The 17,798-nt window shown below is 48.1% G+C and overlaps 1 protein-coding gene across 2 annotated transcripts in view; it reads right to left on the bottom strand.

Annotated features, from left to right (window-relative positions):
* The window catches only part of CCDC93 (coiled-coil domain containing 93), a 93,251-nt gene that overhangs the window by 14,274 nt on the left and 61,179 nt on the right, over positions 1-17,798 (bottom strand). For both annotated transcript variants that reach the window (XM_045287409.1, XM_004711910.3), the window contains 7 exons: positions 15,556-15,672; positions 13,693-13,755; positions 8,915-8,988; positions 7,715-7,796; positions 6,692-6,763; positions 5,125-5,178; positions 1,112-1,174 (listed from right to left, as the gene is read on the bottom strand). In XM_045287409.1, the coding sequence (XP_045143344.1) occupies positions 1,112-1,174; positions 5,125-5,178; positions 6,692-6,763; positions 7,715-7,796; positions 8,915-8,988; positions 13,693-13,755; positions 15,556-15,672 (525 nt within the window). The remainder of the gene's footprint in view (positions 1-1,111; positions 1,175-5,124; positions 5,179-6,691; positions 6,764-7,714; positions 7,797-8,914; positions 8,989-13,692; positions 13,756-15,555; positions 15,673-17,798) is intronic.

Raw genomic sequence — 17,798 nt, 5'->3', positions numbered from 1 at the left:
AGAACTGAGCTGCCTACGTGATCTCTACAGATGCATTGCTTCTCAGCCAGCTCCCAGAGTTGGCCACCTCCTTGGCTACACTCAGGATCCTAGGCAAAGCTGAAGGTGCAAGCAGCACTCGGTAGTCACAGACATTTGCAACATTTCATTCCGGGCCTCTTTAAGGACCGATCAAGTGTGGCTCTTAGGGTAAATGTGACTAGCCCAAATTTAACCATCCCCAAAAGCCTCAAGACTATCCAGTTGATTCCAACTCGGCACGACCCTAGTGCACAGGAGAACTGCCCCTGGGGGCTTCTTAGACGGTAACGATTTACAGGAGCAGAGAGCCTCATCTTTCTTCTGGGGAGCGGCTGATTTACAAGTGCTGACCTCGCAGTTAGTAGCCCTAGGTACAGCCACTGTACCACCGCGGCTCTAGTTTAACCACACAGCTCAGCACATAACAAGCAAGAGCCAGAGAGGGGAGAAACAGCATCAGACTAAGCCCGATGGCACCTTTGGCCATCCCCACCAGACTCCGACCCCCCACCTTCCGGAGCACAGAATGAAGGCTGAAGCCAGATGCAATTTAAAAGCAAACAAAACAACAGAAACACGAGTTAACACTTGGCGTTTGACCTTCCATGAGTCAAATACTGGGAATATTAGGCCTTTAAAATGCAATTTTGACTACCAAAGTTTTGTTTAAATACACGGGCAAAATAGTCACTTAGTATTGGAGAAAATTACTAGAAAAGAACATTGGAACTTGAATCCTAGCTCTTACATTTACTTATACTTGACTTTCAGCAAATACTTATACCTATTGGAAGTCATATCTTTATGCAAAAATAAGGCTAATAGCATTTACTCGCCCCCTGGGTGAGAGGCGGGGTAAGAAGCTGAGATGATTTTGAAAGTAATATGCCAACACCATTTATTATTATCACTTAAAAAAATCATGCAGTCACACTCCAGACAAAACTGGTAAACAGGGGCCACATCACCAAGGTTTTCTAGTTCTCAGACATGGACTTTCTCATTACGCCAACGGAAATTCATGCTCAGTTAGGGCACTGATGTTTCTGTAAACGTTTTTCTTTCCTTTCTGGTTCGCGGTTTTACTCACCTGTAGTAAACGGATTTTGTACAGCTTCTCTTTCTCCATAGTATACCGTCTGTCCAGGTCATCCTAAAAATTGGAAACGGCCACAGTAATCTGGGAATAGGACACTTCCGTTCTCAGTCTCTGAAGGTGAGTATGTTCTTCTCCTCACAGGCAGCCCTCTGCGCCCATGTTCCTTTTCTCAAAGGGCTGTGCTGGGGTCAGGTTACAAGTCATGAGCGAGTCTGACACTCGTTCACACACTTCAGAACAACCCTACCTTCTGGGAACCAGGAGAAACCGAGCTACCTCCAAGTCCTTCCTCCCCTCCAACTATGATAAGATGACAAATGATTATGTATGGAATTTTTGTTGCATTTGCACAACATTTGGAGATGATGCTGTTTTGCTGTCTAGGCTTCTACGATATTAAATCAAAAGTACTGCTATACAAATGACAAAAACCTTTATTAAACAAAAATACCAACTTGTGAAGTTACTGTTCCTCATCATCTCCTCCCTCTAGGTCTGCAGCACACCTGAAGGTGGTGTTTCCATCCTCGAATTATCCAGCCCTCTGATTCACACTTCAACATGGCAGTCTGGGCATCCTTGAGATTCTAATTGCGGGCCTTTTAAATGTTCTTTGATTTGATGGAACAAAAAGATCAGGGCTGAACAGGGTAAGGTTTCAGCAAAGATCTCATAGGACAGCCTCTGCTACCCCTGAAGAAGTAGCAGGCACACTGAGGTGATGAGGGGAAAAAAATCTAAGGCACAACTTCCTTGGCTCTTCTCTCACTAATGTAGTTTTCAACTTTCCTAAAAATTCTTCCTAAGCCATTGGGCCTCTCTGCTCAAGCACTCCCTCAACACAAGAACACTTTGTTCTATTAAACTGGCATTCCATGATGCTCACCTTCCCAACACGATCACTGAAGACAAAATGGATGCTTACGTAAATGTGGTGAAGAAAGCTGATGGTGCCCGGCTATCTAAAGATATAGCATCTGGGGTCTTAAAGGTTTGAAGATAAACAAGCGGCCATCTAGCTGAGAAGCAACAAAACCCACATGGAAGAAGCACACCAGCCTGTGTGATGAAAAAGTGTTGGTAGGATCAGGTATCGGGCATCAAAGACCCAGAACAAAAAATCTTATCATTGTGAATGAGGGGGAGTGCAGAGCGGGGACCCAAAGCCCATCTGTAGGCAACTGGACGTCATCTTACAGAAGGGTTGTGGGGAGGAGACGAGCCAGTCAGGGCGCAGTGTAGCAACGATGAAACATACAACTTTCCTCTAGTTCCTTAATGCTTCCTCCCCTCCATTATCATGATCCCAATTCTACCTTACAAATCCTGCCAAACCAGAGCAGGTACACGGGTACAGATAAGAGCTGGAAACACGGGGAATCCAGGACAGATGAGCCCCTCCGGCCCAATGTTGAGAATAGCCATACCAGGAGGGGAAGGGGAAGCTGGGGAAGAAAGGGTGAACGGATCTCAATGATCGACATATAGGCCCCTCCCAGGGGAATGGGCAACAGAAAAGTGGGTGAAGGAAGACAGTTATCATTGTAAGGCATGAAAAAATAATAATAATTTATAAATTATCAAGGCTTCATGAGGGTGGAAGGAGGGGGGAAAATGAGAAGCTGATACCAAGGGCTCAAGTAGAAGGCAAATGATGTGAGAATGATGAGGGCAATTAATGTACACACGTGCTTGACACATGGATGGATGGATGGATTGTGGTAAGAGTTGTATGAGCTCCCAATAAAATGACTAAAAAAAAAATTCTTCCTAAGCACCTATTATTATCCTGTGTCCCTTAAGAAAATTCATCCAGAGTCCCTTGAAATACCCAAAACATTCTCCATACTTTTCTTTAAATTAAATACTTTTATTGGGGGCTCTTACATCTCTAATCACAATCCACACATTCATCCAGTGTTATCAAGCATATTTGCACATAATGCTGCCATTATCATTTTCAAAGCATTCTCTTCCCACTTGAGCCCGCTATCAGCTCCCCATTTCTTCCCCCTCCCTCCCTGCCCACCCTCCCTCAGGAGCCCCTTGATAAGTTATAGATTACTATTTTCATATCTTACAGTGTCCTCCGTTGCCCCTCACCCACTTGTTAGTTGTTCGTCCCCCTGGGAAGGGGTTATAGATTGATCCTTGTGATCGATTTCCCCCTCTCTCCCCCTACCCTCCCTGATTTTCCTGGTATCTCTACGCTCATTGCTGACCCTGGGGGGTTTATCTATCCTAGATTCCCTGTGTGGCGGGCTCTTGCCTGTGGCAGTGTGCATGTTCTGGTCTAATCCAATTTGTAAGGTAGAACTGAGGTCATGATAGAGCGGGGAAGGAAGCACCAAAGAACTAGAGGAAGGTTGTGTGCTCATCGGTGCTATACTGCACCCTGACTGGCTATTCTCTTCCCTGTGACCCCTTGTAGGGGGATGTCCAGTTGTCTACAGATGGGCACTGGGTCTCCACTCCATGCCCTGCCCCCCACCCCCCCATCCACCTTTCTCCATACCTTCTAAGGTGACCCTCTGCCTTAAATTTATTGGCCCAGCAGACTCCCTTGGAACATCCTGTTTTGCTAAGTGTCACGTTTTTTAGGGTGCCTTGATGAGACCCAGCGATTGATTGCATTACAGACAGAGCTTCTCTGCAGCAACCCAATGAGCACAGACAGAGGCTGGCTTGGAATGAACCAGGAGTGTCAGAACGCCCCAGGAGCAGTGTTTTCACTGACCTGCACGGTTACAGCTGTGCTCTTTACTGGATGGCTGCCAGCCACATGTGGCTGTACAAGAACTCAGTGTAAAGGTTCTCTGCTACGATCATGCGGAACAGTGCAAATACAAAAACATCACCGGAGAAGTCCTTCTGGACAGCACCGACTTAAAGAGGGGAGGAGCTGGGGCTCAGTGGCAGAAATCCCGCCCTCCATGTGGGAAGTCAGTTTGCTTTCTGGTGATGCACCTCTTGTGCAGCAGCCAACACGCGTGTGCTGCTAGGACGCTGCATGGTGGAGCATCGGGAACATGCTGGCTTCCGCAGTGCTCAGATGCAGAAAGGCCTGGGGATCCACTTTAAAATGATCAGCGGGTGAAAGGCAAGTGGATCACAACAGTCTAACCCTGACGCGTGCGGCTGTCATAGCTACATCTCAAAGGTAGTTAACAACAGCAGTCTTTCACGAAATACCATGCGTTGGAAACATGCAGATAATTTGCAGCCCCAGAGAAAGTCATAAAAGGGGTGAGAAGTGCCCGTCTTCCAGTGTGCACACCCACAAACACAACACACTCAGAGGAAGGCCGATCCCAGACACTTCCTTGAAGTCACACATCTCCTTGGAGCTGCAGTACAAAGGGAAGGGAACGCTATGAAGGAAGCCAAAGCCCAGCAGCCACTGCCCTCCTCCTCGTTCCCTGGCTCTCTTCTTCCTAAAAGCCGGTGCGTGTCGGGCCCTGGGTATGTACTGCTTTACACAGAGAACGGCCAGCACACCACAGCCCGTGAGACTAGTTTACCTTTCGCCTGCTTCTGTATTTAGAGGTTTAATGAGCAGAGTCATGCCCACCCATTTGCACAGTTACTATGGCTACTATAGCAGTAACAGTCTGGCAACAAAGCTAAAAAACATTTACCATCCAGCCCCTTCCAGAAGTGTGCTGATTCCTGGGGTGCCGTACCACAGCGACACATTTCCCTCCACACTGCCCCCTCCGCACAGAGCCTATGGGTGTGAGTGGAGCTGAGCCTAATGCAGCTCTCCCTCTTTCCCAGCTGAGATGTCCGGGCCCTGGACAGGAGAAAACCCCACTCGAGTCATGGCCTGTAGGGACTCCCCCTAGGGCAATCCATCGGAGGGGCTAGAGGTGTGGGACGGACGGGTCATGCTAACCCCAAGGTCCCAACAGAGGAGGAGGAAAAGCAGAGCTGGCAGCTGATACACAGGAGGGAAAAGGGCTCCCTCGGCCGGGACAACCAGCCCTGGGGAGCGCAGCACTTACGTTATGAGTCATCACAGAGCTCAGGTCACCGGGCGGCTCTTCGCTGGTGGGGGTCTGAAATGACAAACACATGATAACCGCCTTCTGGGGCTGGGCCGAAGCTGAGGTCTGCAGGGGGGCAGGCATGGGTTGGGGAGTGGAACCAAGCCCAGTTTTGCAGTTCCCTGACCAAGCCTGATGTTCAGAGAGGGAACACGAAGGAAAGCCCCGGACTTTATAGGGCTCAATTGCAACTCTAAATCTAAGTGATCGTTCCTCTCACAACGCGTGACTGCTGAGGAAAGAGAGAGGCAGTCCTCAGCCTGTGCGCTGTACAAAGGGGCTCCAGAATGTTTGTGGAGAACCTTGTGAAGCCCCTCACCCAAGCTCAGAGGCTGACTCACTTGATGAGCCTCCAGGGTCCCTCCAGAGTTTAGGGAAAATGGAAGGCAGACTGCCAGTTCTGGGAACGGGACTACACTCCATGGCCAGGCACTGCTGTTTGCCTCCCCAGCACTCTGACATGGCAAAGCACGGCTTCCACATGGATCTGGCCTACAGACCACTTTTCAGAAAAAGAACACCAACAATAAAATCCAGCACCCTCCTGGCACTGAAGAAGGTTCCTGCATTATCCACGACAGCGTGGAGGCACCTGCTTCTGCAGCCCAGGGGGTGGCATCGCCAGCTTGAGAAACACCGAAGTGACACAGCCACACGGAGACAGAAGGGACACCTCTGGCAGCTGAGGGTGGCAGGGGCATTCGGTGTAGGGTGGCAGGGGCAGTCGGTGTAGGGTGGCAGGGGGCAGGTTGAGTGGTGCTGGTTTGCTTGGACAAGTCTCTATCCCTCCTGAAGCCACAAGTTGCTCATTTTCACAAGGCACAAGGTGCACACAATCTAAGGGCAGGCTAAGCTCTCATGGCCTCAACTCAGGGATCCTCAGGAAATAAGACTTGAATAAAATCTGAGAGAGAAAAGAAAAACACAAAGATTCCTACAATCTTACTTGGGGTAGGAAAACAGACTGTCATCTCCTACAACAGAAATCCACAATAGTCCCTTGGGAGATCAAGTTCCTTGTTCAGAGAACCAGCTGACCAGGTATCTTTGTCAAATGGGGTCTATCCTAGGCATAACCGAGGGGTGGACTGGGCAGAGGGACACTAAACTAGGAGAACAGGTTGAAGGGGAAACAGGGCTTCGGTTGGTCCTGCGAGCGCTCTTTAACTGGCACGCGCAGCCAGAGCGGTACAATCTTGTTAATCACTGCTGGACGGGGTCGCTCTCAATACCTACTGCTGCCCTTTCCGTCCAGGGGAAAGAAACGGAGAGATGGAAGTCTGAAAACCATGGGATAAACACAGTTGAGGAGTGTGTGTCTATTTTCTTGTCGATGTTGCGAGGCCTCACTTAGCTTTGGTCTACAGCCTCAGCCCCAGTCTGTGCTCAGAGGAGGTTCTTGTCCTGGAATGTGTGTGTTGAGGGCCAGGTGGTTTTGAGCAGCAGTCTCTAAGACTGGTCCCTAGGAGTCCTTTCACTAGCTAGGGTGCAACAGTACCTGCCGGACACGAGGAGTCATTCTTACCTTTCCTTCTCCGCCTGGGGCGCGCTCAGCTTTCAGGGTTTCAATGTCCTGCTGCAGGCGTGTCAGCTCCTCCTTGAGAGCAATGCACATGTCAACACAGCGCCCACAGGCCCGTCACTGGAGGCACCTCGCTAGCTCTTTCACGTGGAGGTCTAATTCTCAACACTCCACGCGTTTCACGCTAGGACAAAAAGTTCACTAGTTGCACTAGTCCCCAACTTTCAGCCTATCAACTGCCCCCTGCCTCCCAGAGGGATACCACTCAGTCAGAAAGGTCCTTTCTTTTAAAGAGCCGAGAGAAACATCTGCTGAGAACTGAAGTAAACAAGTGTTTAGAGGTTAACCTCCGTGGGTGTGGTCTGTTTCTTCTCTTCAGACTTACCCACCTGTCCACCTTACCTGGGGACCTCCCAGCCCTGCCTCACCCAAGCGCCTCCTCCATTGGCCATGCACCCTGCTTGAAGTAAGACCTACCTTCACTTTGTTACCATTCAGATGGACTCGTGGCAGTGAGCTTCCCTTTGGCTTCGGTGTCAGGAGCCTCCCCTTACCCACAGCTCAAACAAAACTCACTGGCTCCACTTACAACCTCCCACAGCAGCTACCTCACACCGAATTTACACCGCCGTCCTAGACAGCAGGAGAAGGGCCTGTTTTCCGTAAGCCTTGGGCGTAAAGGGCTGCGTTCTTTTCACAAAGGCCACTGTCAACTAAGTAGGAGTTGTTTTTACACTTTATGAAACGTTCTTGTAACCGGCCTAGTCCATTTGAAAAACACTGACTTTATTCAGACTCTGGCTTCAATTTTCGGACTTGGCATGCAGTTACTACCCTACTCACTCGCGTTGTCCTCAGAGGGAGCCTGGGACAGTCGTACTCTAGCCACTGTAGACGAGGGATTTGTGACTTCTTCCTAAGTCCCCCTTTACGGTGGCACCGTGAAGATAGGCAGCAACTACGACTGAGGGATCTGACACGAGTCCTATCCTAGTTCACTGTCTGCCAACACCAAGCAGCACTTACCCGACAATGTGCTTTGAACTCCTGCTCCTGACTCTTGAGATTTTCATTCATGGCTACAAGTGCTCTCAAGTTCTGCAGGATACTGTGGAGAAATGACCAAAACCATGACACCCAACAGGTCATTACGAGGCTAAGCATGGCCGCTAAAACCGGATCCCCAGCTAAAAGGGGCCGCCCCTTTAAATTTCCTTTGTCTCCCCCAAGAATGTTTAATGGCTTCCCCACACGTGGTGACAACTTCTTCTCAGCTGACATTACTGTCATTTAGACAAAGCCCCGGAGGCCACATCCAAACAAACATTACGGATTCCCAACTGTCAGACAGCGCCGAAACACCAAGGCGTTCTGAGTGTCCTGCATATACTCGGCGCCACTTACTAGCAGAGCAGGCAACCCAACTACGTTTAATATCCGCTCGGAAAGGCAACAACACGTTGCTGAAGGCCACTGCAAGCACTACTCTGATGGACGAGGCTGTCAAGGGTCTGACAAGGCTTTGTTCCACATCACGAACAGAGGGTTTCTACCGACAGAGCCAAGGACTCTGGGGGCATTTCTTGACTAACAATGTCCATTAAACCCAGAACTGCTCATTCTGTGTCTGAAACTACTTATGATTTCACGCTCCCCTTCAAAGGAGTGACGCCTAGAAGGATTTACCTTCTGAAGAGCTTGGGGATCAAAGGTCAAATGCACATGATTCCCCTCTCTCCCCTCAAGGTGACGACTTTTACGAGGGAAAAGAGAAAACAAAGGCACTACTTGACCCCAAACAGGGTGCACCTCCTTCCCAAGAAGATGGGTTAACTGAGTGCCAACACTGCAGACAGCCACCGAGTCTGAGAGACAGAACTGGGTGGCCAAGGGGCAAGAAAGCCCTGGTACCTTTTGTAGTGCAAATGTGTAGCTTCGGGTTTCTTAAAGAGTTTGTGATCACGGGGAACTGGGTGGAAGAGGGCGGCTAACAACGCAAGTCCAGCATGTCAGCAGGCACCTGAACAATGTGGGTCCGGAGGGTCAAGGGCAGAAGTCTGACAGACAGCAGTCGGGATCAGCAACTGAAATCGATGGAGCTGTCTGAGCCTGAACCAGTGACTCCTGGCTCCTCAGTCCAGTGCTCCATCACATTCAACCAGGCACTGAAGGCAAACCCACACTTTCCAAATCGAGAATGAATGCAGGAGGAAGCAAGCCTCTTACCTGGGATCAGCTTGGGCTTCTATCTTCTCGAGGGCTGCCTGTTCTTTGTCCAGTTTCTCGCTGTGGCTCTGTAACTGCAGGAGAGAATGGAGGCTCCGCTGCTTGGTGGGATACAAGAGTAAGCGCTCCTCCTTTCCCTCTTAAAGAAGCCTGGGGGGGGCAGTGCTTACGCACCGGGCTGCAATCCACATGGTTGGCAGACTGAGACACCAGCAGCTTCTCAGGAGAAAGACCGGGCTTTCCACTCCCATAAAGTCAGTCTCGGAAACACACATGGGGTCACTATGAGTCAGCACTGACTTGATGGCAGTGAGTAATAACCGCGCCCCCCCCCCCCCCTTAGCTCACATCTGGACACCACTTCAGGTACAGTACATTGAGAATATAGGTGGAGATGAGCAATGGGATGGAGGTAGAGAGCCATGATGGGAAGTTTAAGACCAGATCCTTCTTGACCCACACTGATGACCACAGAAACTTTGGCAATGGCGTTAAATTACAGCAGCCAACAGGTGAATGAGCAAAGCAGGTGCTTTTCAGCAGCAAGCAGTGGTTACGGAAGTCAGACAATCCTGGGTTTAGATCTCAGAACACCAGCATTATGACTATTAGCAGGGGCACGGTTAAGCTCTGTCCTTCTTGGATGATTTTGCCTCAAGGAACATAACACCAAACACAAACCTTAATCCTCAAGTTAAATCTTAGCGAGCCTGCAGAACAAAGCAGGACTGCCCCATGGGCCTTCCCAGGCGGTCATCCCTCCGGAAGCAGACTGTCACTTCTTCCTCCCGGCGGGAGGCTGCCGGGGTCAAGTGCTGAAACATGCATCCCAGAGCTCCTTGTGAAGCAGGTGGAGGTTTCAATAAAAGACTTTTCCAAAAAACTCAGATTTCTCTGTATAAAGTGACCAGTTACATAGTCATCACAGATGATAATAGAATGCTAAGCAGCAATTAAAAAAAGAATCAGCTTATTTCTGTATTGCTATAGAAACTCTCCAATACCTACTGCTAGGTAAAAAAAATAAACAAGGTTCAAAACTATGGGCATGACATGCTTCTGACTGTGTAAATGACTAAAAATGTTACGTACATGTAGCTGCTTGCGTGGGCATACACTCCTGAAACTGGGTGCTCTGGCTGCCCAAGTAGGCAGCTGGGTAGTTGGGTTACCAGGTATAAACTACCTTTTGAATTCTGAATCATATGAATGTTGCCTATTCAAAAAATAAGTTTTAAAAAAAGTTTCCTAAGGTTCCAGCTGAGAACAAATCAGGTCACAGCTATTCTGTCGGTCTCAAGTCCCCAAAACCAAACTGTGACGCTGGAGCCAGAGTGGAGCGTCTCAGGGGATAAGAACAACGGCCAGCAGACTGGAATGGACTCAAGACTACGTTCTGGAGTTCAAGGACATAAGACGGTCTGCAGGGCTGGCATCTGCTGAAGGACAGCCAGGCAACACACCATGTCTCACTGAATGCAAGAGCTGGTGCGGAGTCTTGGGGGTTGGGGGGGGTCCCACACAGCTGGGAATAGTCAGGTGATGATGGGAAAGACCCTACCCATCCAAGACTATCCCAAATCGTGGGCCCCGTTCTTCTAGAATAATCACATAACGTAGGCTGCAGAAAACGGACCCCGTATCCACAAGGACCTTCAAAATTAAAGGTGAGCACACAACCAAGAATTATCAATCCTTTAGAGAAAGATAAAACCATAAAAAAAAATGTTATCAACTCAATGAATGAATGGTCACTTGGAAGCAGCAGCTCATAAAGGTCTTTAGAACCTGTGTCTAATGGAAATACAGGGAACCCAGGGCGGATGATCCCTACAGGACCAGAGGTGTGAGCGGTGATACTGGGAGGGCAGTGGGAGAGTGGGTTGGAAAGAGGGAACCGATTACAAGGAACTCTATGTGACCTCCTCCCTGGGGGACGGACAACAGAAAAGTGGGTGAAGGGAGACGTCGGACAGGACAAGATATGACAAAATAACAATTTATAAATTATCAAGGGCTCATGAGGGAGCGGGGAGTGGGGAGGGAGGGAAAAATGAGGACCTGATGCCGGGGGCTTAAGTGGAGAGCAAATGTTTTGAGAATGACGAGGGCAATGAATGCACAAATGCGCTTTACACAATTGATGTATGTATGGATTGTGATAAGAGTCGTATGAGCCCCTAATAAAACGATAAAAAAAAAAAGATTAACCTGTGTCTATAAAACACAACCTTGCACAGAGCAAATCACACTGTGGCAGTTGAAGTGGGCATAGCTGCCCACAGCAGAGCAGACCCAGCCATGGCTGCCGCCACCTTGAAACAGCCTCCTCCACGTCATGCAGGCCGTCTGTCCTCCACCACTCATGCTGTGCTTTTCCTACACGCAGCAAAAAGATTGGGGTCCCCATTTTCAGTGTCACTAGGATAACTCAGAAGGGCAGCTTTTGCCAAGGAGGTAAAACTGGCATGAGATGGTGTGCCCAACCCTGGGTCCTGAAGCGAGCAGAAGGCTGAGGGGCAGAGGTGAAGCCCATTACTTCTGCAAGGCACGCTCTTCTGCATCCTAGAGAAGCAAGCATCATCTATATAGCTGCCCAGCGATCTAGAAGGGAATTAATCTGACTGCCCTATCAGATACAAGGTGAGAGAGCTTCTGTGCCAGACTGTCTGCTTTCAAATTCTGGCAACCGACTACACGGTCTGTAGCAAGTTAGTTGTTTAACCTCTTTGCTTGCGCAGAACACCTGCTGTAACGGTTTGCTGAAAGGGCCATCGTGAAGATCCAATGGACTAACACAAGCCATACGGCCAGAGCACACCCAAACCAAATCAAACTCACTACCATCAGTCAGTGCTGACTCACAGCGACCCTCTGCTGGGGTCCGAGACTCTAACTGTTTACAGGAGTAGAAAGCCCAGTTTTTCTCCCAAAGAGCCACTGGTGGTTTTGAACTGCCGACCATGTGGATCTCAGCCTAACAACAGCATACACCACTGCACCCCCAGGGTTCCTCATTCAGCGCTATTATCATGTGAAGAGAGGATGCACAGCTCTTACTACTGACAAGTCACACCCTCCACGCGCAGCACAGGAAAGGTGCTCACAAGCACAAGCTGCAAAAGGCCACTCTGTAGTCAGGTAGGGGCCACATCTGAAGGCAGCGAAATGTTTAGAGAATTGATATTGAGGGTGTTGGCTCTTACCCTCTTCCAGATTGTTACACACAGATTGATCTTTAACTCTGTACACGTCATGCCCGGGACCCTGTCATATTAAAGACAAGGTGGCAGGGATTGCTGTCCCTAGGAACCGGCCATGTAAGGCACAAGGGATGTGGTCCTCTCACTGCCACTGAGTCGATTCTCACTCAGCGTGACCCACCGGGGCAGTCGAACTGCCCAGCTGGGTTTCTGAGGCGCTGAGGCGTCACATGAGTAGAAAGACTCATCTTTCTCACGGTGGCTTCCAGCCGCTGCCCTTGCGGTGAGCATCCTAATGTGTACCCAGTATGCCACCAGACAGCACTCGGGAAGGCGATCTGTCCAAGTGGAAGGCAGGCACAATAATGAAAGCCTTTTAAAAATTCTAACTGACATTCTTGTGTCTGCCCTTTGCAAATACTGTGAGGCATACTGAACAGACCAATTCGGGTCAGAAGTGAAATGCTGCAGACGCTGCGGAAATAAGCGTTTTTAATGGGCAACTTTCAGGTAGACTGTAGAAGACTAGGGGCTGGGCTGGTATCAGAGGTGATGGTCACTCTGAGACCAGCCCTACTCCCAAATGGCCTGGACAGCTCTAAGGGTCACTGCATGAGGTCCCTTCAAAGCCCAGCTACAGCAGCCACACAAGTTTCGTGACGAAGGGAGTTGTCGGATCCTGGTGACAATGGCTCTCTGTGGACACGAAGCAACAGACAGGGCCCAACGCTCCTCATGACAGAGTGTTGCAGTCATTCGTTCTCACCTGGCACCGTGGGAGTGATGATAGGAGATGGCAGACGTGCCCCTCGACTTCGAAAATGAGTCACACCCCACACCTCCCCCCACCCACTCTTCCTCGTGGGTCCCACCGAGGAGGTAACTCAGAACACAAACTGTTAACACGCCGGTCTTCTAGTTCCTTAAAAAAGACCTCCCACTCGCAAGGAAGGTGGCATTTTTGAAGCACTGTAAGACCTGCTTGAGGAGCAGGGGTCATTTACTATGAAGGACCACACTTGACCTGACTCTTGCAGCCCATGGTGATGTCCCCCACCAAGAACACTTGATAGTTTAGAACACTGCTTCTCAACCTTCCTAACGCCGCGACCCTTTAATACAGTTCCTCATGATGTGGTGACCCCCAACCATAAAATTATTTTCGTTGCTACTTCATTACTGTAATTTTGCTACTGTTATAAATCATAAATGTAAATATCTGATATGCAGGATGTATTATCATTGTTATGAATTGAACTTAAACATAATTAAAGCATAATGATTAATCACAAAACAGTATGTAATTATGTGTTTTCCGATGGTCTTAGGTGACCCCAGTGAAAAGGTCATTCGACCCCCAAAGGGGTCATGACCCACAGGTTGAGAACCGCTGGTTTAGAACATGGCAATGCGGACAAATGACGGACACTAGTCATACACCAACATGTAACTGTCTGAGGTCCCCTGAGAACGGGATCAGTGTGCAGCACACAGGATGGTGAGTCACAGCACCCCATTAGTGCTTATCAGAGACACCAGTGGCAAAGCACCGAGAGGAACAGAAACTCTTCTCACCTCTGCCAGTGTCTTCTTTCGCTCACAGTACTTGGCTTGTAAATTGGCATGATTTGCCTGCAGCTGTAAACCAAGAAAGAAAAGACACTTGCTTATGTGATCTTCACAACAGTACAGTGGTAGGTGCAATCGGCATCATTTAAATGAGAAGGTGGACTCCAAGAAGGCTTCACAATGAGAAATCATGGGCATTTTAGAAGGCCTGCCAACAAGTGAAAAAGACAACAAAACACACACACACACACTCTCTCTCTCTCAATAAAACCCTTCACACTGAATTGACACCAGCTAGCAGTTCGGGCTAGCACAGGTGCTAAGTACCTGACCACTAACCCAAACTAGGCATTTTGAAACTACTCAGACGCACCTTGGAAGAAAGGCCTGGTGATCACGTCCCACAGTCATAACCTTGAAAACCCTATTGGGCACATTTGTTTTCTGCACAGATGGGGTCACCAGGAGTTGAATCAACCGAATGGCAACAGATTTTTTTTGGTTTACATGCCAGGCGATGTACTAAGTATTCAGCATAAAGTATGAAAAAAGTTATGTTTCTGATTTTTATAGATGAGAAAATTAAGATTCAGGGCTTAGGTTACTTTTCTGATGTCTGAGTTGATGACTGATAAAACCAGGAATCAAATTTAGGTCATCCAGCTGCCTTTCTAAATGGCTCCCGTGAATACAATTCACCAGCTTGCCCATTCACAGACACAAACTGCCCCTTGACACTTAGGATCCTGGCACGAGTTAGAGCAAGACAGATCTATAGCTGCTGGGGACGTGACACCACAGAGGCATCTTGCCAGGGGTGGGGGGGTGCAGTGGGCGGGGAAAGCCTACTATATGCTCCCAAACACATACCCACTGAAAACCACCTACGCAGCAAGTTCCTCTCTGACTGGCCTGTGGCTGCCTGAGCAGGGCAGGACAGGCCCAAGGTAAGAACCCGTTTAGCAGACCACATGGCAGACCACAGTGGTTTGCTAAGGAGTGTGGCCGTGAGGACGGACATGGACGTTCACGTCTGTCTGTACAGAGTTCTACACGGTTTGGCTTATTTACATGGGCAATTACACCTTGAAGAGCCCCGGCGGTGTAGTGGGCTATACCAACAGCTGGCTCCAAAGGAGGAAGACCAGGCTCTCTGCCCCCATACAGATTCACAGCTGCGGAAATCCACGGGGCGGTTCAGCTCTGTCCCAGGAGGTTGCTGTGAGTCAGAAGCGGCCCGATGGCAGTGAGTTTGGTTTTGGATTTAATCTTATGTTTGAAAAATGTGCTGAAAGCATTTAATAAGAAATCATTTACATGTATTCAACCTACTTTGAATAATGTATTCAACACATGTATGGTGTATGTACACACACACACATTCATTATAACCTGCTTTTCAGTATCTGCTAATTAATAGGGGAGTCAGGTGAATAGACCGTGAGGAGCTTGAAGGCCCAAAAAGGCTTATGCGAAATAGCTTGCCAAGTGCTGCCTGGATGATTTCTGGCAAACAGAATCACAGACTACCAGAAGTGGAAGGAATTCTGGAGACCAGTTATAAAAGAGAGGTTGGCATACACTTTCTATTAGGGCCAGATAATAATTATTTTAGACTTTGCAAACCTTGTTGTCTCTGATGGAAGTACTCAACTGCCCATGCAGCTTGAAAGGAGCCACGGACAATGTGGAAGCAAATGGTGTGCGTGTGCTCACGCCACAGCTCACTGAGGGTCACAGAACGTTGATTCTTGTTCTAGAACCCTTTTATCCAGCCTGCATGAATATCTTAATTCTTTCCAAATTGCTACCTTCTTTGAAGCACGGTTTCATTTCACTTGGATAAAATTATAATAAGAAAACACCAACCTCTTCCAGATGTTTGGTCTTCTGTAGAATCTGTTTGTTCAAGGAAATAATTTTCCGACGTTGTAGCTGGGAGCCTCCCAATTTTTCTGGGCTATCTTCAGCTGATAGCTCAGATTGCTGTAGACAAAAAACAAGGGCAAGCCAAAGGATTTAATTAGTCCACCTGGGCTCATATAAGAGCCCTACATGCTCAGTCTAGGCAGAGCACTGCTGGGCAGCCAGTCACAAGCATTCCAGGGCAGCTATGGGCCCTGTGCAAAACCCAGGCCCAGAGGAGATTCTGAAATGACCTGAATCAGTACCAGCATAATCTGCACTCCCAGAAGATGGGCCAGCATGTGCAATAGCACAGGGGCCTTCTGAGATTGTTGATAAAAACTGAAATCAAAGAGAATTTTTTCCAAAGATAAAATCAATCCCCCTCATATAAGTGAAGTTATATTGTTATTAAAAGGTGACAGGGCATCATCAAAGGTCTAAAATATGCTAAGAACTTGGGAATATAATTATTTTATATTTTTGATGTCTCTGCAGTTATCAAGAATGACTGATTCATTTTCATCAAAGAATAAACTTAAGGTTAAAAAGTTTAACCATTCATATTCAAGATACAGTAGTGCGATAAAAAAAAAAAATCAGACTGCGCCTGACAACCAGAAATAATCACATCCAGGGTCTTACAGGCTTGTCAAACACAAGAAGCCACCTAAGGGAGGTGTTAGCTAAGTGCACACAGAAGACGCACACCAGCCTGTGTGACACAAGGGTGGTAAATAATAAAACATAAGACAGAGGAGGGAACTGTATCAGAGCTTAGGTTCTGAGCCCCGGTTTGCAGCGGCTCTGACGGACAAGGAAAGCCCCAATCCATCTGCGGGGTTCCCATGGAGATGAAACCCCCGTGAATTCCCTCCGCTCACTGACCGGAGATGTGAACAGTCTCACCATCAAGCAGAAGCCATGGCAAGTGGACCACTGCAGATGTAGTTAGGGTAACCCGATCATTTGTTCTACCTTTTGACCAGCTTAAAATCTGTTCGGTTCTTATTATTTTCTGCTTTCTTTTTGATTGAGGTTCTTCTCTTTTATCATGTTATTGTTAGGTTTTTGTTTTGTGCGTTTTTTCATACAAAATCCAGGACAGGTAAATCAATATAGACAGTAACTGGATTAAATGTTCCTTACAGTTAAGGCAGGGGAAGTTTGGGGAAATGAGGACGTATTCGAATGAGTAGAACAAAGGAAAAAATGTTCTAAAATAGATTGTGGTGATAAGTGTACAACTCTTTTTAATGTTTAAACCACTGAACTGTATGATGTAAATTATGTGCCAATAAAACTTTGAAGAAAAAAAAATTAACCATTCAGAAGCAGTTCTAATGAAAAGCAAGCTTCCCACGTTATTTCCCCAACCTTCTCTTTTAACCATTTGTTTTTTGCTGCTACGAGAGGACAGTTTGGGGAAGGTTAAGAGTAGTTGAGATAGGGCAAGGAGGAAACTCTGAAACTGGATAAATGAGGACGGGAGGAAGATGGCTCGACAGGGTGCAGAGGGGGTGTGGACTGGAAGCGAGTGAAGGAGAAGTTTCTGAGTGGGTGCTGAGGTGAACGTGCCGACGGTTCCAGGAGAGGCAATGGCCCTACAGAGCAGCCACTGGAAAAAGGACGGAAGATGCTGAAAGCTTGAGGCTCTAGATTTCAGTGGACAGCTGAGGGAAAAGGGACATAGAAAGGTTGACCCTGCTGTGACAGATGACCTGGAAGCACTTTTTAAGATGATTACAAATAGCTTTATCACACAGTCAAATACTTATATTATGAAATTTCCACCGCTACTGATCGGATCCCCAGCCTCACCTGGTCATTGCTTTTAAAGACAACAAAACTGCATGTTTCATGCGTAATTATGGGCTTGGAAGTCTGAACGACAAAGCCATGGGGATACAGAGGCGGGAGAAAGGCTGAGGAGAAACGACAGTCACAGCCACCACTCATTTTGGTTACGGACTCTCCTGAAGGGCTGGCTCAGCAGCATAATTAGCAGCGACCAGGGGTTTGGTGCCTGACAACTCTGGAGGTTGGAAGCACCCAGTAAGACAGGCCTTCAAACACCAGTGTGAATATAGCATTCTCTCTCCTCGGACCCTGGTGGCACAGTGGGGTATGTGTTGGCCTGCTAATCACAAGGTGAGCAGTTTGAAACCACCAGTTGCTAGTTGGAGAAAGATGAGGTTCTCGTTCTG

Source organism: Echinops telfairi, unplaced genomic scaffold (genome assembly GCF_000313985.2).
Source record: "Echinops telfairi isolate 266 unplaced genomic scaffold, ASM31398v2 ScPeMD7_15;HRSCAF=58, whole genome shotgun sequence".
NCBI lineage: Eukaryota > Metazoa > Chordata > Mammalia > Afrosoricida > Tenrecidae > Echinops > Echinops telfairi.
Note: the sequence above shows the minus strand (reverse complement) of the source record. Positions and strands in the feature narration are given on the sequence as shown.